Here is a 26,687-nt window from a genome sequence, read left to right on the forward strand (position 1 = left end):
AACCCACCCTCCTTCTCCCAGGCTCCCTTTCACCTGGCCAGGTTACCATGCCAACCAGCATCGGACAGTCTCTCCTCTCCTCTCCCCACCTCTCCCCACCTCGCCTCCCCCCTCCCTCTCTCTCTTCAGTCTCTACTCTTAGAAAAAAGGGCCATTTCTAGTAGCCAGGAATAGAACATGGACCTGCCATTGATTTTCACAGTAGTATATGATGATGATTATTACACAATCACGCCCTGAATGTCGCAATGCAGGGCCAAAAGAAAACAAAGCACACACACACACACACACACACACGCACGCACGCACGTACACACGCGCACACACACACACACACACACACACACACACACACACACACACACACACACACACACAAAAAGAAAACATATCTACCTGACCATATGTTTCTACCTGACAGAGTTATGTGATGAGGAAAACAGAAAACAAAGCTATATGGCGGAGTCAGGAGAATAATATCACTACGTATTACATCAGAGTGGCTACTTACACTTACACAGCATCGCACAGGTTGAATGAAATGTGACGTGATGAAAAGGCATCACATTCATTTCAGCATCCTTTGAGCTGGATTAATTGTTATTAGTAAGAAAAAGTGCTGAAACATCAAGTTCCACTTTGGCAGCTTATCATTCAGTCCACCAAAAGATTGAAGTTACTGCTTTTAGGACATCTTAGATTGGATTTATTGAATTGTTGGTGATTTCTCTAGAGGGCACTATTTTCTTGATTGACTGATCAGCCATGGCAACTGTCAAACTGTCAGAATCCGTATCTGAACTGAGGTTGTTTTTTTTAAACATTTTATTAAATGTTGAAAATGTGTAACGTAACTTTCCTAGTGTGCTATCTGAGTAGCTTCATCAGAGCATCTCAGAGTTGAGAGCAATGAGATGCTAGTCTACATTTCACCCCACACTGTCACTGGCTGCCTGGCAGGCCTGTGTAAGCGATAGGGCGCCCCGGCTCAATGGGTCCACGAGGGGCAGACAACAGACGACGAGCTGAGATGTGCATAGCTCCCTGCCCCGGAGGCGCACTGTAAATGGGCGCTGGGGAAGAGACGGTCTGGATGGGGGGAGGGAAGAGTGCTGCGTGGCGATCTCACAAAGATGACTGGTTCACTGGCTGCCTGCAATGTACTGAAATAATTCCCTTAGCTGCACAATTGGCTTGGACATGGAGCATGATACCAAATGAATGCCTGCAGACTGGGTGGTGCAGAGGTGGGAGGGAGGGGGATGGATTGCAGATGAGTAAATAAGATAAAAGAAATAGAGATCAGAAGAGGGGACTTCCTTATGGTTGTGTGCTCAGTGACCACAAGACCATTTACCACTTCTCTTCAGTGAAGCATCATTATGTGCTCTGCCCTCATCACTGTGTCTGCTGACATTATGATGTCTAATAGGCTTGATTGGTCTTAATTGGACCTGATAAACATTGAGTGGCTGTTGACTGACTCTGATAGTATCCACGGTGGACTGGTAATGAATTGACTGAATTGCATCTGTTTTGGAGGTAGGGATGCTTGACTGGAAATTGTATAAATATCATTTGTTTAAGCCTCCACCTGCAGTCGGGCTCAAGACAATGTAAAAACCACTACTGCTCATATAAATGAGCTTATGAAAGAAAAATAAATATAACATGTTTACCTATGCACACATGCAGTTTTGCAACTTGATCCTGGTGCAGTGAGTGTAAGTGATTTTTGCAGTGCAGTGGCAGTGTTCATGCAGGATGATACATGGTGTATTATGACGAGACATTAGCCTATGCACAGACACTCATAACAATGAAAGTGCCAAGCTAGGACATCACAATAGCTGCAATTCCTTTCCCGGGGAGTCCACCACAATAGCCTGGCAGAGTGGATTCTATCTAAACCACTGCATTAGCAGCCTGGCCCATTAGTCTTTTGTAATGGCTGCACTGTGCTGCACTACATCTATGCCTTTACATTATGTCTTTGCATTACATGTGCAGCCCTTTGTGTGCAAACGTCTGTCCCTGTGTGTGCTTACGAACTTGTTTGATCACCTGTATCACATATATGACCTGGTAGCATCACAACCACCCATGTGCTTACACTGTACATCTCATTTGTGTTTGAATCTATTGATTTTTGTTTACTGATAAATCAAGCTTCACTTGGACAGCCAATAATACACAGTGAAGATCATGCTATCCATCACGTGGGTACTTCAGCATGTGTCAGCTTGTGTGCCCCCTAATTGGCTCCTAAGCCTCTTAAGTAGCTGCCACCACTCAAGTGGTGTAGGCTGGCCTGGATAAACAACATAAAAACAGCACAGAGTGTACAGAACATCACAGTGTCCGACATCACCGAGTATTACAGCCTCAGACGGTATAGTGCACTGCACAAGCTCAACACTGTACCTATTAAGCTTACGGAGAGGCTTTAAGGGTTAATGAGCTCATTGTCTGCACACTGATGCACGCGCACGCACACGCACGCACGCACACACACACACACACACACACACACACACACACACACACACACACACACACACACACACACACAGGGGAGATAAGATGAGGTATGGCTCCCCTGGCACCCATGGAAATTGGGGTTACTACAGAGAAGGGACACAAATCAGGACAGCACAACTATCACAACAACAGCCTGACACTTCAGGAGCAGAGCATGCCCCTGAGGGACTGCTGACACACACGCACACGCACGCACGCACGCACGCCCGCAAGCACGTGCGCACACAAACACACACACACACAGACACAAAACGCTTGAAATACATGAAGAGATGATCAATAATCAGATCTTGTAGTGTGTGTCATCAGTGATCTGCTTAATATACAAAACTGTGACACCAGTGAAACCTGGTCCTAAATTCTGTGAGACAGAGATAGTTACAATACAGATGCAGTTTCCTCCACTGAATGACTACACCTAAAGAGAGTGGAGGGTTTCAGGTGGTGAGAACTTTTTTCTGCACCACACACAGTAAGTCTTTATTTCCACATAGTCTGCATATGAGGGAAAAGTGGCAAAATAATATGACAGTCATTGTAAAATATCTCAGAAATGTGCACAAACTAAGCTGACATGAGATATCATAGGATATGCAGGAAGCCTGCAACTAATAATTATTTTCATCTGATTAACTGTTTGGTGTATAAAATGTCAGAGTCCAAGCGACTACTTCAACCAATCTACCAATTTAAAAAAACAGTAAATCCTAAAACTAAAGAAGCTGCATTCAGAGAATGTTTGGTTTTAAAAAAGAGGTTTTGCTTTAAAAATTACTTATATGATTAATCAATATCAAAATAGTTACTGATTCATTTTCTGTCTCTGATAAGCAACATTATAATCTAATATTTAAGTTAAAATAAGGTAGGCTAATTAGTTTAGATGAGAACTGTAATGTGACAAATACCTAACCACAAGGCGTTTGCTTTAGTTTTGGTGCAGTAAAAAGGTTTTGGTGAATTTAAAGGCTAATTCATGCTCATTGTTCTCAGCAGTGTGCAAAGACAGAGAACTTCTCCACTTGTTCTCTGGTATATCACTACAGCTGTCAATGGGACTTGTATTTTCTTTGCCAAATCAACAGTCAAATACTATCTCTGAGCCTTCAGTTGCCTGCAATATTGTCAATATACTGTTAATTTTCTGAGTTGCCAAGACTCAATTTTGTGACATAAAAAAGGGAAAAGCAACATAGATGTGTATGTAAATAAATGGATAAAATGTCATCATTGAAAGGCTATAAGAAGTGAAAACCTGCTGTTTGAGTTAATGCAACATATTTTTAGCATCTATTAAATCATGGAAAAGTTTTCAGTGGTAGCATCCTGAAGGGAAAACCAGAGCATTACAAAAAAATTCAAAAGGATATTTTTAAAGATATTTAATTGTGACTAACACTCGAATGAAATAAGGGACTGTACTGAGAATTGGTGCGTCTGTGTCTGTGTGCATGTTTGTCTATGAGGGAGCATGATAGGCTGGAGTCAGACAGGAGGGGTCATGTAGCCTATTTGGCTGTGGCTGGCAGACAGTGAGACACTCAGCAGGGAGCACTCTGCTCTGACTTGATAAGAGCCACAAGGGCAAAAGCCTCATCTAGCAGCGACTGATCAAAATGAGCACCCAGCCACAGAAGAGATCACACACACACACACACACACACACACACACAGAAATCTACAATCATGCACACAACTCAAACTCACAGAAGTGTATCTTTGTGGAATTCAGACATACATTATTTGTGACATGGTTGTTTGTGCTATAGAGGAAGTATGTGGACCTCCTCCCTGCTTTTAGCATCTGTATGGTGAATTAAATCATGTATTAGACTCTCATGGTTTATTAAGTGCTCTTTCAACCTGAAGAGGGCAGTGTTCCTGTTGAAAAAAGTGAAATATAGCTACATCATCACTAAAATGCCTCAGTCTCAACAAAAGAAAGTGCTTGATGTCTCTTCTCATATATGTAATAATCATGTTTGGACAGGATATATCTCAATAATATTACCTTAAAAGTCATCTGTTGGTTATGATCTCCATTAAAGCTGAGAAAAGTGAATCCACAGCTGTGCTGCATATGTATACGGTAATGTGAGCATGATGGGTGTTAGCTCCAATGCTTTCATGGTGTGAAGTGGCAGCTCATCATATAGTTTACATTGGATGGGCATGAAGGGAGGGACATAAATGTACATACAACAAGAGGGTTTTATAACATAAAAAATGGCTGTATCTCCTGTCAACATAAAGCTAGTATAAACTAGAGGCAACCTGCAGTATAGGAAGGAGAGGACTAAAGAAAACAGAAAAGACAGGCACAGGGAGGAGGGGAACAGACATGGATAAGCCATTCCTCTTTCAACCCCCTTTTCCTCCATCCCTCAGCCCTCTTTTCCACATGGCAGCTCCTGCCTGCATGCAGAATTCAGGACTTAATGGAGGGGAGCTAAGTCCTTGGCCACACAGCGGATAAATGCTGTACTTTCTCCAAGAGATGCGGTGGCGATGGCTGCGCTCGTTGCTTTCGTGGGATCCACTCAGGCAGAAAGCACAGAGCGAGCACCATGACGGCATCTTGCTGGTGGCCCGACTGTCACAGACAAAGCCGACTCCAGTTCAACTCACTTAACCTCTGTGCCTTAGTGTTAATGTTTTTCTTTAATATTACCAGTAGCACTGAGCATAACCACACTGGGAACACATTACCCTAAATAAAGACGAAATCTAAAGCCGACAACACTGAGATGCATGTTTCAAATTCACCTTCTTCGGTTCAGAAAGGTGCTATTTTCCCATGAGACTTACTTTTGACATTGAGATACATGGATTTGCTGACATCAGCGCCGACATCGTTGCTGACTCTACACAGGTAGAAGCCACTGTCTTCCTCCAGCACATGCTTGATGAGCAGAGAGCCATTGACCAGCACCTCGATCCGAAAGCCTGAGTTGAGGGCGATGGGTTTGAATTGAGGGACGCCGGCACCTGTCACAGAAGTGAGTGTTTATAAAGTGTTAGACTAATACATGAGGAAACATACACTGGCAACATTTATTTTTACCCCCATTCTCACAGAAATGTTTAGATAAAGTTTAGAGCTAGTCCTGACCCAATCACTGAAAGACTGAAGAACAATGAGGCCACATCATGTTGGCATACCTCTGCTCAAGGAGTCCAAATGCAATTTAGCAATTATAAGATCCTCAGTTAGTGCAACTAGTCTCAGTAGAATGGTTTCAACTAGGAGATAACACTTTGTCATATAGGGTTTGAGCAGGGGTATCCATGCTGTGTGACTGTGACAAGGTTAAAGATTTATGGGGAAAATGATTGTTTAATGCGTCTCTGATGCATTTTGGGTATTACACCTGAGAATCTACAGATGAGTGGCTACAACACCCTGTGGCGTGGCTGGCCTGCGAACAGGATTTAGAGTTACTTTGAAACAATGTAAATCAGTTACAACTTCATCGCTGGAGTTCCAGTTACTGTATGAACTGTCAGACTCTCAGGATGCCAAGACCTGTTTCTGCAAACGAGGAGCCCATTGTTGGACTGCATTAAGAACAGACTGGAACTTATCCAGTACCATGTTCAACATCTATACTCATTGCACCAACAGTCAATACACACTCACTGACCACTTTATAAGGTACATCTGTACAATCTAAGGAAATGTAATACAACAGCTTTGACATAAATTCTACCTTCACAAAGTTTTGTAATGTTTGTATTCTGTTTAATGTGTGAATGCAATTATATGTTACTAATTAGGTCATAATTATATGTGGCGTCATACTGGATGTCATTATATTGATTGTTGGTTTTTCTATTTTTTGTCCTACCTATTAACATAGAGAAGCTTGTGTTGTTTGCAGTTTAACTTAAGTATTTTTTAAACAAATTGTTCAAAGGCTGCATGAATCCCATATCTTCTCATACCACTGAATGTAATGTGATGCAGCTGACAGCTAAACTAAAATTATTAGTCAGGGTTCAGTGTTGTTTGTATCCTTGATAATAAAAATGCAAAATGCTAAAACATTTTAATGAAAAACACATGAACCTGTTCAGCATAACTTCAACAGCAATAGACACTCATATCATTGACAATCCTTTGTTTTCAAGAAACACAGAGACTGTATCCAGCCAGAATGAGATAATGCAGAATGAAATAGAAAAAAAGCTCTTCCTGGAACAACTGCTGTTTCTCATCTTACAGAGCTTGTTTGGACTTTTTATGCATTCAACCTCAAGGCTGTGGACATTATGTTTGTTGTGTTGGCATTCAAAAAAAAAAAAAAATCATCTACCGCAGAGAATAAGTTTGCTGTAGGACAAAAAATTTTAACATACAATTCAGCATGTTTAGCGATAGAGAAGAAGCGAAGTTATCCAGCTAAAAGTCTCTGAAACACTTTCACTAAACCTGGCAGGAACAGCTGTGTGTTACTACAGTATGTAACGTGTGAGTAACGATGTGTAGCTGTTAAATAATGAGATGAATGCTGGTTTGATTTACATGAGCCCAGTCTCATTATTTAATAGCCACACCTGGTGTACTCTTGTGTGTGATGTGGTGTGTTTACCTTTAGAGTACTCCCACTGGATGGTGGGGACAGGATAGCCCTCTGCTGAGCAGTTTAGTATCACTGCCTTTCCATAGATGCCGTCCTGGTCCTTAGGCTGCACCACAAATTTGGGAGGAACTGCAAGATGAGAAACCATTAGAGTCATAGGTTATATTATTGTAGTCAGGGTTAAAAGTCAAGTACAAAATTTAGGTCATATATGCCCTTAAAGAGAATAAGTTAATAATAAATCTGACACTGATAATCATCAATATCTTATCTGTCATCAGCAATGACACCCGACACAAGGATCTCTGCTTGTATCTCTGCGAACTTTTCCTCATCACCTCCGTCCCACCTCCATCATTTGCTTCCCCATCCTCACCTCGGACAATGAGCTGGCTCTGGTGCTCCACGGCGGCAGCCTGGTTGCGTGCGATGCAGGTGTAGTTGCCGTTGTGCATCAGTGTGAGATTGGAGATGCGCAGGGAGCTGGTAAAGTCTATGTTGTCTATGGTGACACCAAGGCTGGCCGGGATCGGCCGACCATCCTTCTGCCAGGTGATGAAGACGGGTTGGTCGCCAGACATGACCACGCAGGGGATGAAGACTCGCTGGCCGATGGAAAACCGAGGGAACTCAAATGGGTGGATGGTAGGTGGGACTGTGGAAGAGACATGCAAATGAATTTTCCCTTTAGGGGTTTTACCTCAGGCCTGTGGGTTAGACGTCCATAATTTAGGTTTAATTTCAGCAAATGTTTCTCCAAATCAGTCGCCACCCGTGTGCATATAAACAAACATCAGGTTTATGACTTCAGTCTCAGAAGCACCTCAGCCTCTGATTCTGTCATGGCTGAGGTGCTTTATAAAGCAATCCCATGGGGATGCATTAGTCACATTTCTCTCTTTATCACCTTCTTCTCCATATTGGAACATTATGCTGTGCTTTTGCAGGGACGAGAGAAATATTTTATTACTTCTCACCATGTAGCGCAGCTGAGTTCTCTCTCAGACAACATGCATATAACATTCTCTCTCACTCTCTTCTGCTCTCTGGGGATACTGTAGCCATCGTGAGAACCAGATGCTTTGGAAAATTAATGATTTAAAATAACACTGGAATAAGCTGCACTTCAGCGCTTATTTAATTCACAACAAAATAGGGATAATAGGCTCCTGGGGATTCCCTCTCGGCAGCGGTGGAATGCTAAGCAGCTGAGAGGCAAATTAGCTGAAGCGGAATGGCGGCATAGCTTTGTCTACGCTGTGTGATTTCCCCCTTGCACACTCGTTAGCACGTCAAGACCCGCCAGAGAGACAGAGAGAGAGGTGGTGGTGGGGGGGGGGGTTGCCCATCCGACATTTCAAATTATGCAGCGTCATTGAAGAAAGAGAGCCATCTGAGGTTATCATCATCTGGCTCAGCTCAGTGCCACTGCATATTCAGATGAGCTCCAGATAAGCAGGCCAGGATGATGGAGATGGTGTGTTGCTATCAGCATCATGACTGTTTCTCTTTCCTGGGTTGTGATATACAAATATCCCTTTGCATATCTGTGTTTTCTGCTACAAGCAAAGGTAGATACTAAGGTGATGCTTTAATGTGTCTTTTAAATGTGATGTACAGCATGTATGCCAAATGGAAAAGACACATCAGGGTCAGCGTGCAGACTGATAAAGTGATTCTGTCTTAGTATCTGCAGACTGGGAGAGTCATAATGGACTACCCTGAATGTACTAAACAAATACTTGGGTATAATATAGTGTGTCATACCCCATCTCAAATAAATGGCCTAAGCTGCTTACTTGACATTTGCGATTGGTAATAATCATGATGGAGCACCTGAGATTACACACAGCTACAGCAACTAAATCTCATGCTATTTTTCTGAATGTAGGACCCAGGCTTATTATGAGTCAGTTACTGTAACTGAAGACGGATCAGACTGGGGTTCATACCTTTCACAGTAACGTAGACACTCTGGTGTGTGGAGAGCTGAGGCTGCACCAGCACATTGCACGTATACTCTCCTTCGTCCACGTCCTTCTGCACGTCAAACAGCTTTAGGGTTCCGTTGTTCTCGAAGGCCCGCTGCCGGTGGTTGTACGGCAGCAAATTGGAGTCCTTGTACCACTTGATGGAGTAGTATGGGTAGCCAATGACACGGCAGTGGATGTACATGTCCCGCCCAGCGATGGCAGTGAGGTTTTTCATTGGTCTGATGCTGGCAGGCCCTTGAAGGACACATTGGAGAGACAACTCTCTTAAAATGATTTTGAGGCGGGGGGGGGGGATAAAAGATAGCTGTGCTGTGTTGTGTGTGTTTTCAAGACACCACAAAGTTTAACAAAGTAACAAACAGAAACATTACCGAGATTTATTTAGAAGCGTCAGACTGCCTGATTAAGCGTCCTTGTAGTCACTTAAGGAAAAGTGTCTAGGCAACTCAAAAAAGGAAATCCTCACCATTCTGTTTTGTTTTCCTTCATATCAAATTTTCTTTTTGCCTTGTCAAACCAGGGACTCACGGGCCCTCCAGTCTGAGCTTGCACTGAATATTACCTTTCGCCTCTGACAAGCATTAGAGTGGACTGTTCCTTTTCTACACTCATGAAGCTATTATTCAAAACCATTACTTATGTTGCTGGCTTTCTCTCACGCTTGTGAAAAACCAACAGAATAACCAATAGGCTTCCATAGCTCAGTGTCTATCAGGGAAATGGACTATTAGGTTTCTCTTTAAAGCATTGCAGAGACAGTTTAACTAGGCTCTGTAGTGTACTTTGAGCACAAGCATATCCTAGGTTGCTACTCTCTTTAGCACGATTAAGAAGCCAACGATGTGAGAAACAGTCATTACATTTTCTCCGCAATGGCACCTGTGGAGATTTATCTTCATTGCTTGGCTGCATTCGGCATTCACGGACCCTCGCTTAAGGGCTAGAGGATCGCCCTATTTAGCCTCACAACATGCAAGAATGAACACAATCAAATTAAACCAATCAGTGTACAGAAAGTACCCCTCCCTCTCTGCAATATAGCAATGCTAACGGTAGTGCACCATGCATAGAAAGCTTGAGTGCCCCTGTATTACTGCTACATGACAACAGCAATCCAGCCAACCGTGTCCCTGTAGAGAGCAGATTGCACTACAGTCATACGCTGGAGCTAACATTAAGTCATCCTAATGGTGTCCCAATATAAAGCTATCAGCAGGTGTTGGGTAGGAAGCGGGGCATGAGAAAAGTTAATGTTGACACCAGTGACTAATGGAGGGAGGAGCCACTACAGGAGGCTGCAGAGGTACCAGCCCTATTCTGAGCAAGAGGAAACAGACCAAAGCTACAGAGAAACTAGCAACAACATCTGACGTCTAAAAACTCAAATGTCTTGACAAACTTAGTCAGGCATTCCTTCAACATCTGCACATCCATGTGCTTTAAATAGCCAATTAAAATGTACCAAAGAAGAATAAATCAAGACATGTTGATGTGTATATGTGATGGTGTGTTGGAAGAGTTGATCTGACAAGCACCTCTTACGTTTATTCGCGCCTGGTAGGAAACTGTCCCGGCCGAGTTGTTGCAGATACAGCGATACACCCCTCCGTCAGGGACCTGGGTCTGGCTGATGTTCAGATGGCTGACCACGTGGCCTTCAGCGTTGGTGTAGTGGGAGATGCGGTGGCGGCTGTCTCGTACCACTGGCTCGTCATCCAGAGTCCATGTAACCCGTGGCTCTGGTGTTCCCTTCACCGTGCACGACAGCGACACAAATTCGTTGATGTTGTAGACCTTCTCGCTGAATGAAGCCAGAATCTTGGGTGTACCATCTGGACAGTGGAAGGAGATTCACATGGAAATGTACATTTTATTTTTCTACACTGATTACTCTCATAAAAGCAAAAGCATATCTGAAGTATATCTAAAGAAAAAGAAAAAAGTCCTTTATAAATCCAGATTGATTTGGTTTTGGCTGCATACATGCTTGTCTGTGGTATAAAAAGCAGAATCAGAGTAGAAAGAAGATTAATACAGCTCCTTTTTCTGGCTCCCCAACATCATTGATTATCAATATTCTCCTTATATTGTTGTGGTCATGGGAGGCAGACACTGCAGCAACTGCAGCTCATGTAACAGCATGCATGCCTCTTTCAGAAAATCTAATAAAATGGGCTGGGCCTCAGCTGTACTGCAGCACTCAATACCACATGCACAGCCTGCATGAGAGCATGAACACACAAACATGCAGTTTGCATTCACATGCATGCACACAAACACCTGTACACACAAAACAAAGAGAGAACGCATGCTAATCCATCTAAAAATATATCTCCTCTCAGAACACTGCGAATTCTGACCTTCCAGTATGACTTGAACGAAGTCCTGGGCCGACATCTTGCCATGTCTGGCGAAACACTGATAGGCTCCTCCATCGCTCTTGGCCATACCAGCCATGACCAGGTTCTCCCTGTTCTGGCCTGTCATGCGGACGCTGTTACTGGGGTAGATGAGCTCTCCGTTGCGGTACCAGGACAGCTGGTACTCCTCGGAGCCAGTGACGCTGCAGGACAGTGACACCTGGCTTCCCACACTGCCCTTCACCTTCCGTGGACTCACCACGACCTTCAGGGGCTCTGTAGGATAGACAGTTCAGTGGCTGCTTTTAACAGAAGAAGAAAATATTTGTTCTTATTTGTTCTAGTAGTATTACCAAAGTATCATAATCATATTGCCATTGAAGGGTTAAATATGTTACCTGTAGCACCTTAAAAATCTGAAGGAGTATCTACAACTTCCCTGTTTTCCCCTGTTTTGAGGCATCACACCACAGATACAGATCAACCCCAATGACTTAACGACAGCCCCACGGGTACTGACCTTTTACCTGCAGCCTGCCAACCACCTCAGCATTGCCGTAGCCATTCCACACCTCACACACATACGTCCCCGTGTCACTGGACTGGGCTCTCTCTATCAGCAGGCCTGTCACACTCTGTCTGAAGCGCGTGTCGGGCTCCAGCGGCCGGTTGTCCTTCAGCCAGCGGTATTTGGGTGCGGGGTGACCGGAGGCTTTGCAGGGCAACTCCACTCGATGAGATGCCATCACCTCACGACGCTCGAAGCTGTCCAGGATGTGGGGCGCTGAGTTGGAGGGATCTGCACGGGGAGGGGGATAGGGAATCATTTATAAAGGTTTGGTAAGGGACAGCACTGCTGTTGAGAGACTCACAATAAAAAAGGTTGATATTGAAGCTGCAGAGGCTCAGATAGCTTGACTTTTAGTGCTAAGTATCGTTCAAGCTCCAAAAACACTAGATCCTACAGCACCCATAATGCAACTCACAAGCATCTTTTGCAAAGACCTTCCCTGCCTTGAAAATTCCTATGGTTTTCAAACGCCACACTATGTTCAAAGCCACAAAAGACAGAAAGCAATTGTTTTCAGAGGTTGAGAAAAACTCCTCATGACAAGTAAACTGAGCTTTATGATTCAAATTGGTAGAGTGTCCCTTTAAATGGTTTAAGGTAAGGGAGGGCCTTTTCTGTGTTGGCACAGCTCTGATGACCTTTATCGCATGTCATCCTCTCTTTAATTCATGTGTTTTTTTCCTGTCACTCTCTATTCTATTCACATTAGCTAGATCTTTTTTACCAGCATGAATTTATTTCCATATGTTCCTCTGTCACTTTGCGCAAAACAGTTTTGAAACAAACCAAAATCAACAGTTAAACTAAAAAGTGAAACACAAAAAGCAGAACAAGGTCTCATTGCATATCATGTAGGTAGACTGGTTTTGATTACAGATTAAAGAATAAATTGATGATGTCCTTTTCCATGTTTATACCATTTCTTAATTCTTTTTAAGTATATAGTAAAGAACCTTCATGAACTTCTATAATACTGGATAATTCCGGTGTTTGTCTTACCTGAAACAATGAGGCGGGCACTATTGCTCTGCCGGGTCTCTCCTGTGTATCGATGCCGTGTCATACACCTGTAGTTGTACAGCCCGTCTTCCATTTGCACATCCAGGATATACAGGGCTCCAGTGGATGTGATGAGAAACCGAGACACTGGAAATAAATAGATAAATAAAACGTATGAAGTTACAGCACATTACTGATGTACGTTTCAACAGTTACAGTGCAGGACTTAATGAGACAATAAAACCAACATTTTAAAATGACATGGACACTCATGGCCAATCAATACCAAATATTACACCTTTATGTGACCTGTAAGTACTGTATATTGCAACTGGTCAGTCAGTATAACGTTGAAAAGTCTGGAAAAGCCATCTGTAGTGCGCAACTGCAAAACACACGTCTTTCAGAGTGCCTATTCTCAATAGACTGCTGAATCCATCATATCCTCATCATTCACTGATCCCCACTTAGATTAACAGTCTGGAGCAACAAGAGTTTTACAAAAAGAAATAATCAAGTGCAGTGTGGATTTTCACTTTTGTAAAACAGAATTAACACAACTATACACATTCTGAAGACAAAAAAATGGATGAAAAATTGATGACACACTGTGTGTGACACCTGAAAGGAACAAACAAAGGATCAATATTATCTGGATTTCATCACAGGAGATGGCAAGCATTTTATATCAAATTATATCCTACAGAATGCTGCGGGGAGAAAATGTGATGTGTGTGTGTGTGTGTGTGTGTGTGTGTTCATTTTTATGCGCTACAATCACTACCTTACACATTCTAAAAGAAGAAAATACAGCAAATCCAATATTGAAGTCTCTTAGCAAATATTTGCAAGTCAAGTGAGGTACGCAGCGCTGTGTGATTGTAGTCACCAAACATCTGCTGCAGCCCATTTAGCTCAGCACAGCTCTGAGGCGCTGTGACAAGGCTGTGTGTTGTGTAGCGGTGTAACACAGCTCGTTATCATGTAGCTCATCGCTCTCCTCTCTCTCTCTTTCTCTCTTGGGGAAACTCTGTGTCTCTCTCTCTCTCTCTCTCTCTCTCTTTCGGTTTCCCTTTCTCTCTCTCAGCTCCAGACTAAAGCGCAGGGAGCTAGGGATCACAGAGCACTTTGATAAGGCATGGCTGCGCAGGTCGGCTGTGCTAATATCATGCTAATGTTATGCTAATTTGTGTGAACACATGGAAGTAGAGAGAGGTAGTCAGTGTTTATGAAGAGTGATTTGTGCTGTAGCTGGTGGCTGGTGGGGTATTTCATGTCACCGGTGATGGAGAAGCCTATCTGAGATGGGGATCAAATGGGGACGCGGAGTGGTGGGGGATTCTGGCAATATTGGGAGAGCTATCATAATGCAGACTTTATGGGCTGTTGAATTACTCTCATTTAGTCCTGCTATTTATCCTGCACAGATTAATACTGTTTTTACAGGCCTGTGCAGAGTGCATGCTAAAATAATGGAAAGAGGCTAATCTTATGCAGCCTATGATCTTTACATTTGGTCAGATCTGACTTCTACATTTATGTTTTGAGTATCACAAGAAGTCCTCGGTTGCAGACAGTGGATGGAGTCAACTACGGGCAAAAAAGGACTTTCAACATATTTACAGATTACAGTCATGGCGCAATAAGAAAGGGATGACTGAACGGACAAAGAGAAATGGGGGGAGGAAACAGAGAAGGAGAGGGAGGAATTCACAGAGGAGGGTATTGAGGATGCTATTGTGAGCAAGTGTTGACCTAGTTAGAAATGAGAGACCATGGATTTGATATCCTGAAGGGTTTTTTCAGCTTGTGGTTGAGATGCTCTCATGTGTGACAGACAACCAGCGGTAAAACGAGGGGGACAGGGGAGGTAGCACACACCCATATGTGTGTGTCTGTAGTCCTTAATCACTTAACACAGAGACAAGACAGGAAATATTATCAAATTTGAATTTCACTGGTTGCGATTCACGTTCGCGGAAAGGAACAATTCAGCGAAAGCAGATATCAAAGGAAAGAAAGATGCAAGCTGTCTCTCCTGTCTTTCCTTTCCTCCTCTTTCTGTCTTCTTCCCCTTCTTTCCCTCTGAAAGTTGCCTGGCATCAAAAGTTGACAAGGCAGGCTTATGAATGAGAGGAGCTTTCATTAGAACAGACTGCCTGTCACTGTAACAAAAGGCCAGGGGTGGGAGAGGGGAGTACGCCTGTGTTTTCAATGTGCGTTGACACACACTCACACTCACACGTGTTTACATGTGCGAGTGTGTGGTTGTCTCTTGTCTGCCAGTGAAGCAAACTGGCTCTTTATTGAATTTCTCACTTACAGGCTCTTACGTATATGTTTGATCTATGAACACATTACACATAGGTTTAAATATAGTCTCCCACTGACCACATGTACTGATGTGATGTGGTGTTCGCACCGTTACTGGCAACAGTGTCAAAAATCACTTCAACCGCTTTTTTCACAATAATTTTCACACTTTTGGTATCTACTCCCTCAAGAAACTATAAGTAGAGGTAATAGTCTTGGTGCTGTTTATGATCCTGCTTCCGCTGTACAGATACTGTAAATCATCACCGAGTGTCTGAACCCTGAACTTCTGCACTCCTGTTTCTTCCTGACTTCAGGAAAACATGTACCAGGGAAAGTGCTGTGAAATTATACATGTTGAGTTTTTACCTTTTAGAAAGGTTGCCAGTGGTAAGAGTTCTGATATCAGTAGATTCTGCAGGGTACAGTTTGTAAACACAGTAGGAGGTAAATTAACACATGTATAAATGAGTAAAGCATTTTTCAGATGGTGCATATTTTTACACTGCAATGAGAACTGCAGGTGGTTGTGGTTGGTATTCATTTAAAACAGAAATGTTAATGTTAATTCTCCCTACCAACAAACAGAAGTGATTGTCTCCCACAGAGCTGCAGGCCTACAGTGCTGCACTGTATGTGCATGTCCTTTACACTGAGGGCATTTCTGTGTACGCATGAACCACTGCAGTTATCTCAAATCCCACTGGCTTGTGTGTTTGTATATTAAACGTTTTTGTGTGTGTGAACATACGGTATGCATTTCTATACAAGTGTGCATGCAAGTGAGTGTGAATGTGTTTATGCTGCATACAGCTGCATGGAGGAATGGTCAATAATAACGATCGAAGGCGCTCCACTATGCTTTTCTCTGCTCCACTCTGCTCCACCTACTGCATACTAACACCGCCTGAGAGACAGCCCGCACTGTTCTTGCAGTGTGTATGTGTGTGTGTGTGTGTGAGTGAGAGAGAGTGCATACTAGACATATGAACACGTGTTTGTGTCCACACCTGGATATATTAGTGTATATTTCTGAAACTGTGGCTCCACTTCACCCCAGGTGGCTTGCTGGACTATCAGTCGTGTCCTCTTCCCTTCCTCGGCCCACCCAGCTGCTTTGGCATCAACGGTGCTACAAACACAAGTCCCTTTCTGTGGATCCACACTCAATAGCTTCAATTAATCCCCATATAAGCCACACTGAGCCTGCAAGTAGACTCTTTGTTCATTCAAATTGGGAGGCTTTGCAGTTTTTCCACTGAAACCTAAATTGTTTGTGAGACATAATAGAAACAGTAAGAAAAGGCTAAATTATGCCCATATTATGCTGCGGTTACACTTTTCACTGAGGGCAGTTTGCACTTGTGTGGATGTGTCATCACTAGACACACAGGTTAACATGTCACAAGGACTAAGAGAGAAGGATTTCCGATGAGGTGGAACACAATGACACATGGTGACATAGCTGAGCACTTTGACCTATCCTTGCTGGGCGACCATCTGCCCTGACACATGTGAGAGAGACACTGAGAGTTACCTTGGCTCCCTGAGCCATTTCAATATTTGATAATTGAGACATGAGTGGAGGAAAGATGAAATGGGAGGAGGTAGAGAAGCGGGAGCAAGCAGGAGAGAGGGAGTGAGAGAGAAAATAAAAGATCAAGAGGGAAAAAGCACCTCTGGGATACAACCACTCTCTGTCATCTAAAATGACTTACAAATTAGCTTACAGCTATGCGCTCCCAGTAAAGGAAAAAAACTGACACAACTTTCATATGCTAATTCAGATCATGGTTAGGCAGAGCAATTATCAAAAAAAAATGTCAGCCCTGTCTGTCTGACAGATCTGAACAGGAACCCCATACCTCTGTGTGTCTGTCTGTCTTCAAATCAAAATCAAACCTAAAAGGTTTAGTGATTGTTTATACTATATATATATATATAACACAATGTTAAGACACTGTGACTGTGAAACACAATAACATACTGTTTTCCCTTTTGCAGTACATCATTTTAACAATAGAAAATGTTGTTGTAGTTCCACCTATAGTGACCTTGAACATCAAACCTGCTCTCCTCTGGCTGAAGAACTTTGAATTGTCTCACTATCAACACCAACAGTAACAGTCTGGATGCCACTTATAGGAAACCCATGGAGTCAGCTAAACAATGCAGATAAAAATTGCTTCCTCATCACTCTGCTGGCAGTGTCCCCACTGTGCAACTGTCTTGGAGTGTATTAGTGAGTGGAGTGTGGTCCCTGGAGACAGCTGGGGCCCTACAGTGTCACCATAACCTTGTCCACTAAAAGTCATCCAGCTTCACAAAAAAAAGAAAAAGAAAAGATAATCCACGCTGCAGCTGCTCACTAACAAGCCATCAGCCATCTGCATCTAGAACTGATTTTAATAAATGTTCTTGAGTGTGTGTTGGGTGGTTATGTGTGTGAGCTTTTGTTTCTCAGAAGGTAATTTAGCTTGAACCCAATAATTGGAGATGTAAGTCAGATATGTGTTGAAGGATCGTCATTAATCAATACGCCATAAGACAGAGTGTGTGTTTGGAGAATATCATTACTGAGGTGATTAGATGAGTTTGCCAAAGGTGTTGCACAGTTGCAACACCTTTGGCAAAACTAATAGATTGATGCACACACATCAACCAAACAACAAAGATACAATTTACACACAGATTTTTTTATTTTTTATTATTGTGATAACTACAAACACAGCTGACTGGTGGAAGATGGATTAAGATGATTTCTTTATGTTACAAATGTACAAAATGAATTATTGCATCTCTCCATTTAAGTCAATTTAATTCCTATTAAGTGAAATGAAAATTTAGTGAGCCCCGCCTTATTAATAATCTGTAACTGCAACCATCATATTACCATATGCGACGCCTCACTGTTTCCCACTATGAGAATGTCACACACTGTCTGGCGCCAGAATTGCTAGTGTAGTCTGTGAGTAATAATGAGTGTATGATGAGCCCAGGAGGGCCGGTGTTGTAATTAGGCCTGGTCAGAGTTATTGGCAGAGTGACTCCAGTTTGATCAGGCTGGGATAAGCATCTCTATGGAGAGGGGGATCCCACCAATTTAGAGCCCCTCTAATAAAAATCATTTGTCATTCTTACAGGAGCCACGCTGACAGCTGCTGTGGTTGCCATGGCAACATACTGGCCACCATTCACTTAGCAAGCAATATTCCTAGTGCTGTAAATGTATACGGTCCAGTTAATGTGGCAGTGCCTCATATATGTGCAAGAACAGCTCCTACAAAGATTCTTGAGGCAAAATCTTGAATCTTAAAAGTGATATTTTGATTTATGGAAATTTTACTGATCGTCCTATTTATTGTTCATGTATGTTTGCAATCATAATTTAGATTTTCTGTATTTTAATTTTACTGTTGTTCTTTTCACTTTCAAAGAATGTTGCATGCTGCACAGACTTTAAAACCTTTCTTAGGTAAATGTTGAGCTATATAAATAAGATAATGAAAGTTGTGAGTATCTTATCTGTTTATGCATGCAGAGGTTCACTGTGGGATTTTCTTGGTTAATTTCCTGAATGTTTGTAGCTCCCATCCAAGGAAATATGATTTACCCCTTTAGACTCCCTTCTTAAACAGAGTCTGCAAAAACAACAAATATTTAAAAGCACATATAAATGATCACAACTTCATTATAACACAGGTACTTAAAACCATCCCAAAAAGTGCCTGACCACAAAAATGCAGTGTGCAGATGGGAAGTTTAAACTGAATCAATTGATTGATTAATCTACTAGTTGATTATCAAAAATTACTCACCAGTAATTTTGAGGACAAATTAATCATTTAAGTCATTTATCCAGTAAAGATGTCAAACATCCTCCAGTTCTAGCATTTCATATCTAAGGAATCACTGCTTTTCTTTGTCCTCTGTGAAAACTGAATCTTGGCTCAGTCAACATAAGGCATTTGAAGATGTCAGGTTGGGCTTTAGGAAAGGGTTTTTTTTCCCCACAAAATAACAATGACTTGTAAAGGTTTATGTCTCCACTTTTCAGACAAGCTGCTACTGATCCAGTCAAGGAGATGAGATAAACCAGACTATGCTCAACATTGTGTAATATAATGTGCCATAAAACATCACACAGACATTTAAGAACGACATGAAAAAAAAGATTAAATCTCTTCTCCATGAAGAATTTGAAGCACATTTGGAACCTAAGAAGTTTAACAGGAGTGCCGGAAAACACACACAAACCCAGCACCTGCCCTAATTTCTCATCACACCTGGACTACAAACCTGAAGCAGCCTATCTGAGCAACCTACAGTATCTGCTTGCTCCAGAGTTGAGTCAGAGTTGGAAGCTGTGCATTTTTATTGCCGCTCCTAATCAGCAGCAGCATCCCTTTGCTCATTAACTAGACACATGCTAGCCTGAGGCTAACAGCCTCATATGTCAACCACAGATAAAGATGTCATCTTATGCTTGACTGAATAAACCGCTATTAAAACTAGATGCAAATGGACGTTGAACGATATTCAAATCAGGAGGCAACAGGGAAGCTTAAACCCTGAGGCGCTTGGCCTCATGGTTGCCCCACATTCCTCTGTCGTGTTAGAAGGAAGAGAGATTTTAGATCCTCTCTGTGTTCAGAGTGATGTTCCACAAGACATCTGAGATCTCTGTGAAACACAATGTTATGATAGCTGTTCATTTTGTAAAAACAGTACTGCTAAGTTCCTGCTAAATTATTTTGTTGGATATATTGAATGTGAGTTTGCAGTTTCCTTTGACTTTATTTAACTGGGAAATAACATATTTGAACACCTGTCATGTCAACTTAGTATGAGAGCAACAGTGGTGGCCATTATCAACAGCTTTGTCCAGTGTAAATTAGTGTTCTTACGTTATTCAGACTGCAGGCACAACTGGCTGTGCAGACAAACCACGGAAACTCTATCTCATCAAATATAAACAGAATCAAACAATGGACAGAGTAAGAATGGACTTTATTTGTACAGGATTCATTTGGCAGACACTGACATACTATGACAGGATGTCTCTATTCTCCTCTAGACTGTTTTGAGGCAGCTGCGTGAGCACTTTTTTCTATCAGACAAATCTTTGTCTGCCGAAGTCAAAACTGAGGAGGGAAATCTCATCACAATAGCTTTCAAATCTGTGCCTGTGTGTCTCTATCTGCTGTGTGTGTGTGTGTGTGTGTGTGTGTGTGTGTGTGGCTGCATGTGTGGTGTAATTAGCCAGCACTGGAGTTGAGCTATTAAACCCCTGATGGTTGTGTGTTTACAATGCTATCATTGGCCTCTCTCTGGCCAGCACTAAATGAGCCAGTGTTGAGCCTCAGCTGTATAATCATGAATATTCATCTCTGTCTGTGAGAACCTCTGTGTGTATGTGTGTGTGTGTGTGCTGCACTGGCAAGCATTAAGGAAGCTATTACTATCTACTCAATCACAATCCGTCACTTTGTCTGGATAATAAGTCAAGCTGACAACAATTCTACTTATCGCCAAACCCCCAACAAAACAGGCTTTGTTTTGGGAGCAAGAAAGAGTTGAGCCTGTTTCCAGCCCTGCAGCTTTTCACTTCAATGAGCAAAGCACCAAGTCAGGGTTATCTTGTTGGGTCCCATACAATGTTCTCTCACTATTTTGTTCCCCCGTTCACTCAGGCCTGATGAAAGCTGAGGACTGAGGAAAAAACAGCAACCAACATCCTCTTCACAAAGGCCATTTTCAATGCAAAGTAATGCGGTTTTCATGTAAATGTGCAGATCACAACATGATCATTAATTACATTTCCTGAGTGAGAACACGACGAGCCTTCGAGCCCTCGCTAAACTGTGATAACCTGAGTGTAAAAGAGTTACTCCCACGGTGCCCTTCCCCTGAGACTTCATGGCACCACATTCCCGCTTATGGAAAAGGACTTAAACACAGCGCTCATTGGTGTTTCATGGTAATTTGCAGTGGCAAGTGGAGCAGGCGATGCCGCTCTGTGAGTGAAGCAGAGGGGGCAAGAGGAGGATTAGATAATCAAACAGTGTGCCACTTTAAATAATCTCTGCCTCCTCTGGGGGAGGTGAGACTTAAAGCTGGAGCCCTTCTGCTTTAATTGTCTGATTTTCTCGTCATTACTGTTGAGGGCCTTGGTAATTCAGAGTTATTAAATATTCAGGAGCCACACCAGGGAGGGGAGGGAAAGATGGAGTGACAGGAGAAAGATGAAGGTATAGAGAGGAGGGAGAGAAAGAGAACAGAAGGAAGTTGTAGCAAGACGATGCATGTGTGGTCACTGTTTGATAAAGACTGACACAGATAGAAACTTTGATCCCAGCTGTGGAGAAAAAAAAACTATTTTTTCTTTACTGAGAAAGTTTTGCACTTGATGACTTGATCCCCACATCACAGGTGTAGATTTGGGTGTGGACAGCAGGGACATGTTCCTACCAATGTTTTGTCCCTACGAATATTGTGATGATCTCAAATGATTTTGTCATTTTAACTCTATATAGGCTAAACTGGTAAGCTCTGCAGAGTTGCCGGTTTGTGCTTTTGCTGTAAAAAAGTAGGCCGCTTTAATAGAGTGGTGAGATGTGGGAAAACAAGTCTCACAACTCATGTAACTCACATTAATAACATGTGTAGCCATAATATATATTAAACTAACACCATCACTCACCCATATGAGACTTGCACTCATGTAAGCAAATGCTCTTTGTGTGCACAACACAAGAGCCTACCAACCCTAAAACCAAACCTACAGCCGTGCCTCACATTCTTTCCCAAAAACTTCACAGGTGGTGAAATTAAATCCCAAATTAACTGTTAGAAATATACTACAGTAAAGAAAAGTTTGTAATCTTTTACTTTTGACTTTTTGTTACATTTAAGTGGTAGGAAAACAGACCCTAAAGAGCTACAAAATGTGTTGATATGAAACTGAGAACTATTGTTAATCAAGTTGCACTGTTTAAAAAAAAGAAGAGACTATCTGTGAAGCAAATGTTCTGGTTTCGAATCTCCAGTTTCAGAATGAAGGGAGCTCCTTATAGATGTGTTGAATGGAGCTCTCCATGGTGCTGAACTACACAACTGAGCCACAGACAAAAAGCAAGCCAAACATAACAACTGGTTTCAGTGCATTTACACAGTTAAACAAATGCAGCAATGGAAATCAGGGCTGTTTATACACTTAATGAAAGAGTTAGAAAGACAGAGGTATAGATAGATACTGATAAAATTAAACATCAGAAGTCATTTAAAGAAAATTTCAACATTGAAAGGAAAATTGAGAGACATGTCTTCCTCTGTATTACACTGACAGTACTGATCTATTAATGGAGCAAACTGTTCCCTCTCTTACTAATGGAACTAGTCTAGAATTCAACAAAGAAATCCTGACAGGTTACAACTACTGTGACATGCTGTGGGTATGAAAGTCTATAAATGAAAAGACTGCAAACCACATTACAGTGATTATGTTGAAGGAAGTGAAGAGACAGAGTGCTGCTCTCTAATGAGTCACCCTGTGTGATCATGGCCGCCAGCTACAGCCTGCATCTACAACACTGCACAAACTACATCTTGACATGACATTTACTCCAGTATTCAGTCTGTAAAACCATATTTTCCATAAAGAGACGGTCAGACTCCGCCAATGGAGCGAGATAATGTGACTAATCTCCAGTGCAAATCAGACTGTTTTAAGGTTTTCTTCAATCACGTCACATTAGTCTGATCTCCAAATGCAGTGATTTACTTCAAACTATTGGCTCGTTCATTAAAACCATAAGAAAATATATTGGAAACAAGTGAAATCATAAAAAATCTTTTATTCTATAGCCTTCTTGTAAATGGGTATAATGAACCAGCACAGTGTGTAATCAAGATTAGATGTAGACTATTTATTTGCAGCGGTTGAACAAACAAACAAATTCTTTACTTAAGTAAAAGTTGCAATAATAAAATGTAGAAAAAACACAAGTAAAAGTCTTGCATTCAAATAGTATTTGACTAAAAGTACAGACGTATTCTAAGTTAAAATAACTTCAAGTATCAAAAGTAAAAGTTTTCATTATGCAAAATGACCCCTTGTCAAATATATTACATTAATAGATTAATTCATAGTTTCTTAGTTTCTTGTGTAGGCCCAGATGTTCTGTTGATTGTGTTTTTGTGATCGTTTCTTGCTCTCGGGTCTTCCTTGGATAAGAGATCTTAATCTTAATGAGATTGCCTGATTAAATAAAGATTAAATAATATAAATAAAATAAAATAAAACAAATGTCTCTGTCAGAATTACAGTATTATTTACTGTTCTACTGGATTATTATTATTACATTAATGTGAAAACAGAATTTTAATGTTGCAGCTGGCCAAGGTGGAGCTGATTCTAGCTGTGTTATATACAGCTGGGTGGGTTATTTTAGTGTAGAAGTACTGTACAGCATAGCAGGAAATTAAAATACTCAAGTAAAATACAAGTACCCCAGAACAGTGATTAAGTACAGTACTTGAGTACATGTACTCAGTTACAATCCAGCACTGGTGAATCTTGACAAATGGAAGTCCCTCTAAGTGACACAGACACTCGAATTCACTTTGATTTCACTGACCACCTTAAAATAATAATAAAATATCACCTTTGTTTCCCCTCTAGTCATTTCTGACTTCACAAAACCTAAAAAACATAACCTATAGGTAAAACTTCAGTGTCTATCAGTGCAACGCTGGAATAAAGATTTATGATGTGATTTAGTAAATGTGTTTCATTTCACTAAAAGAAATGCTTATATATTGTACACTCCACACTCAGAGAAAGACGCAGAGAGACAGAGAGGAGGGAGAATAAATCGGCATCTCTTCACCACTTCATAACAGCTGATTATCAAGCTGATTAAGGCTGTTTATACAAACTGCCGCTTGATTTAGCTGCTAATGAAGATAAAACTTATTGTCACAAAAACACACAGTATTTATAAGGACTTGTTGGCACATTATAATTCTGTATACATGTTGGAGTAATTATGGGTGCTGATGTAAACTGACTAAATGCTTAATCTGAGTCTTCTTTTAAGTTGACTAAACAAACGTGTTTCTCCATGAGGACAAAGAGAAGACTGAGGCCTGCGGGTAGATACTCAGCAGGACTGGCTTTTTACCCACTTGCTCGTAAAGGTTTCACAATGTGCCGTGGCAACAATTAGATTAGAAGGTCGTTTCGCCAAGACCTACATTCATTTATTAGTCCAGCTGGATATTTAGGCCCAAGCGGAGCCTGCACACTGACACACTTGTACATTTACACATGATCACTAAAGTGTGATGCAGATTATTTGAATTATATGGTTTTTCAAGGATGATTCGGAGACCAATGGGTTTTGTTAGGTTTTTTATGCCACAAAATGTACCATTATTATGTGGCATCTGATTAAAAAACTGTCACATTGCAGTACATTTAGGAGTTTAAGTGCTGCATGAAACCAAAGTGATATCTCACAATAACATAAAAAATGTGCAAGGAAATAAACATCACCATATTGACCATGTTCAAAAAAGGAGGTAAATATCCCATTTTTACTAAGGAATCAGAACTGAACTAATTTCAGTAAGAAGTCTTTAACAACCTGACTCCACACACCGTTTATTCCCTTTACATCTCGAGTGGACAGGATGGAGACACACCCCTCGTTTACAAGATGACTCGACTACATGTAATCAAATTCTCACAGCAGCCTCCTCCTTTCCCACAATAGCTTAAAATCACAATAAAAAAAAATCAACGCTTTTCAATTTCATCTCCCTTCCTTCCCTTTTCTCCTCTTTTGTCGCTGTCCCCTCTGTCTCCTTGCTTTTCATCTCTTGCCTTTCCCTTGGTGTTTCCCTTCCCTCCTCCCCCTTCCTCCTTCCTCGTCCTCCCTCCCCCTTCTCCCCGCAGAGCATTAGCTTGCAGTGGTCAGGCCGCTTGACAGCTGCTCCACCTGAAGAATATCAATCAATGTTGCTGTGGAGACAGAATCAGGCTCTTCCTTTATTTTATACCCTCTTTTCCCTCCATCATCTTGGTCTGGCATGTGGCTGTTTGTGGGCTAAAGATGATCCACTGTTTGGTTCTCTAAAGTTTAAATGATCATTCAGCTCATTCAAAGTGTTAAGACGTAGATGTTTAACTTCTTAAACTGATCTATTTCAGAAACAGACTTTGACACCTTTTGCTGCTAATTTCTTTGAGGTGTGATCAATTGAGTTGCGGATGCAAACCCTGAGACATCTCAGACCATCACTCCAGATGAGCCAGGCAGACAGGCGTGGGATGGACGTGTCCATCACTGCTAACACATGACAGAAGAGTGAGCACTGTACAAATCATGTTGCTCAATATAGAACCACACTCAACGTGCTACTAATCAACATTAAGGACTCTTCTGTTCATCCATGTTTCTGTTATATATTTTTTAATATATTTAGCATTTAGGTCCTTGCAAGAACCCAGTTACCAAAATAAAACCTACTAGAAAAATAGATCCTTCTATTTTGAAAACATGTTGTGATTATATCACCTAGCAACAATTCCTCCTGGACAGCCAAATTATCAGGAGACCAATCATATTCCTCCCTCTAATTGCTCCAATCTACCTTCCCATACGGCTCACACTCCCACTTTGAGCGAATCCCCAAACATGGCCCCAGCTCTGCTGCTATACAAAACAGTCAGCAGTGGAACGACTCCCCACAGACATATCATCAGTGGTACTAGTGCCAGGCCCGCCAGTGGAGGGTTAAGTAAATATTGGGCGAAGCATCTGCTCTCAAAGTACCATCGTCTGCCTGTGCTCCTGCCTGGTCCCAGCCTGGTATAAATCACACACAGCAATTAATGCCACACTGTCCCTCTGCCCTCGTTAAACAACTCTGCCTGCTGAGGAGGCCCATAAACACCAGACACCAGCCTGCATGGGTGGAGGAAGGAGGGACAGATGGATGGATGGACACTCGTGAGAAGGATCATTGTTTAAAAGAATCAGTTAACTTTTAAAATAACCAACGTGACCACTGTACATTGATCATGCTGGTGTTCCACCGCTAACACTTAACACACCAAAACAAGATTAAATTTAAGGCCATGCTATAGCTCTGTGAGGCCAACGTCAATGTGTGATGACAATGTGACAATGCTGATGGGAATGCCATTAGTTTTGCAGGTATTTGGTCATAAAATCAAAGTACTGGACAAATCGAAATTCTGACCTAATGACGGTGCAACAGAAAAAGTCAGAGGACCACCAAAGTGATTAGGACACAT

General features: G+C 41.8%; 1 protein-coding gene across 2 annotated transcripts in view; it reads right to left on the minus strand.

The window, feature by feature from the left end:
* Nucleotides 1–26,687, minus strand: part of dscama (Down syndrome cell adhesion molecule a) — a 90,896-nt gene that overhangs the window by 21,041 nt on the left and 43,168 nt on the right. For both annotated transcript variants that reach the window (XM_023417724.2, XM_023417723.2), the window contains exons 4-11: nucleotides 13,049–13,195; nucleotides 11,999–12,277; nucleotides 11,479–11,754; nucleotides 10,654–10,950; nucleotides 9,077–9,352; nucleotides 7,501–7,779; nucleotides 7,134–7,253; nucleotides 5,350–5,529 (exon numbers count right to left, since the gene is read on the minus strand). In XM_023417724.2, the coding sequence (XP_023273492.1) occupies nucleotides 5,350–5,529; nucleotides 7,134–7,253; nucleotides 7,501–7,779; nucleotides 9,077–9,352; nucleotides 10,654–10,950; nucleotides 11,479–11,754; nucleotides 11,999–12,277; nucleotides 13,049–13,195 (1,854 nt within the window). The remainder of the gene's footprint in view (nucleotides 1–5,349; nucleotides 5,530–7,133; nucleotides 7,254–7,500; nucleotides 7,780–9,076; nucleotides 9,353–10,653; nucleotides 10,951–11,478; nucleotides 11,755–11,998; nucleotides 12,278–13,048; nucleotides 13,196–26,687) is intronic.

The sequence above is a fragment of the Seriola lalandi genome, unplaced genomic scaffold (assembly GCF_002814215.2).
Source record: "Seriola lalandi dorsalis isolate HSWRI2012SDOR001 ecotype SW California unplaced genomic scaffold, Sedor1 jcf7180002054577, whole genome shotgun sequence".
Classification (NCBI taxonomy): domain Eukaryota; kingdom Metazoa; phylum Chordata; class Actinopteri; order Carangiformes; family Carangidae; genus Seriola; species Seriola lalandi.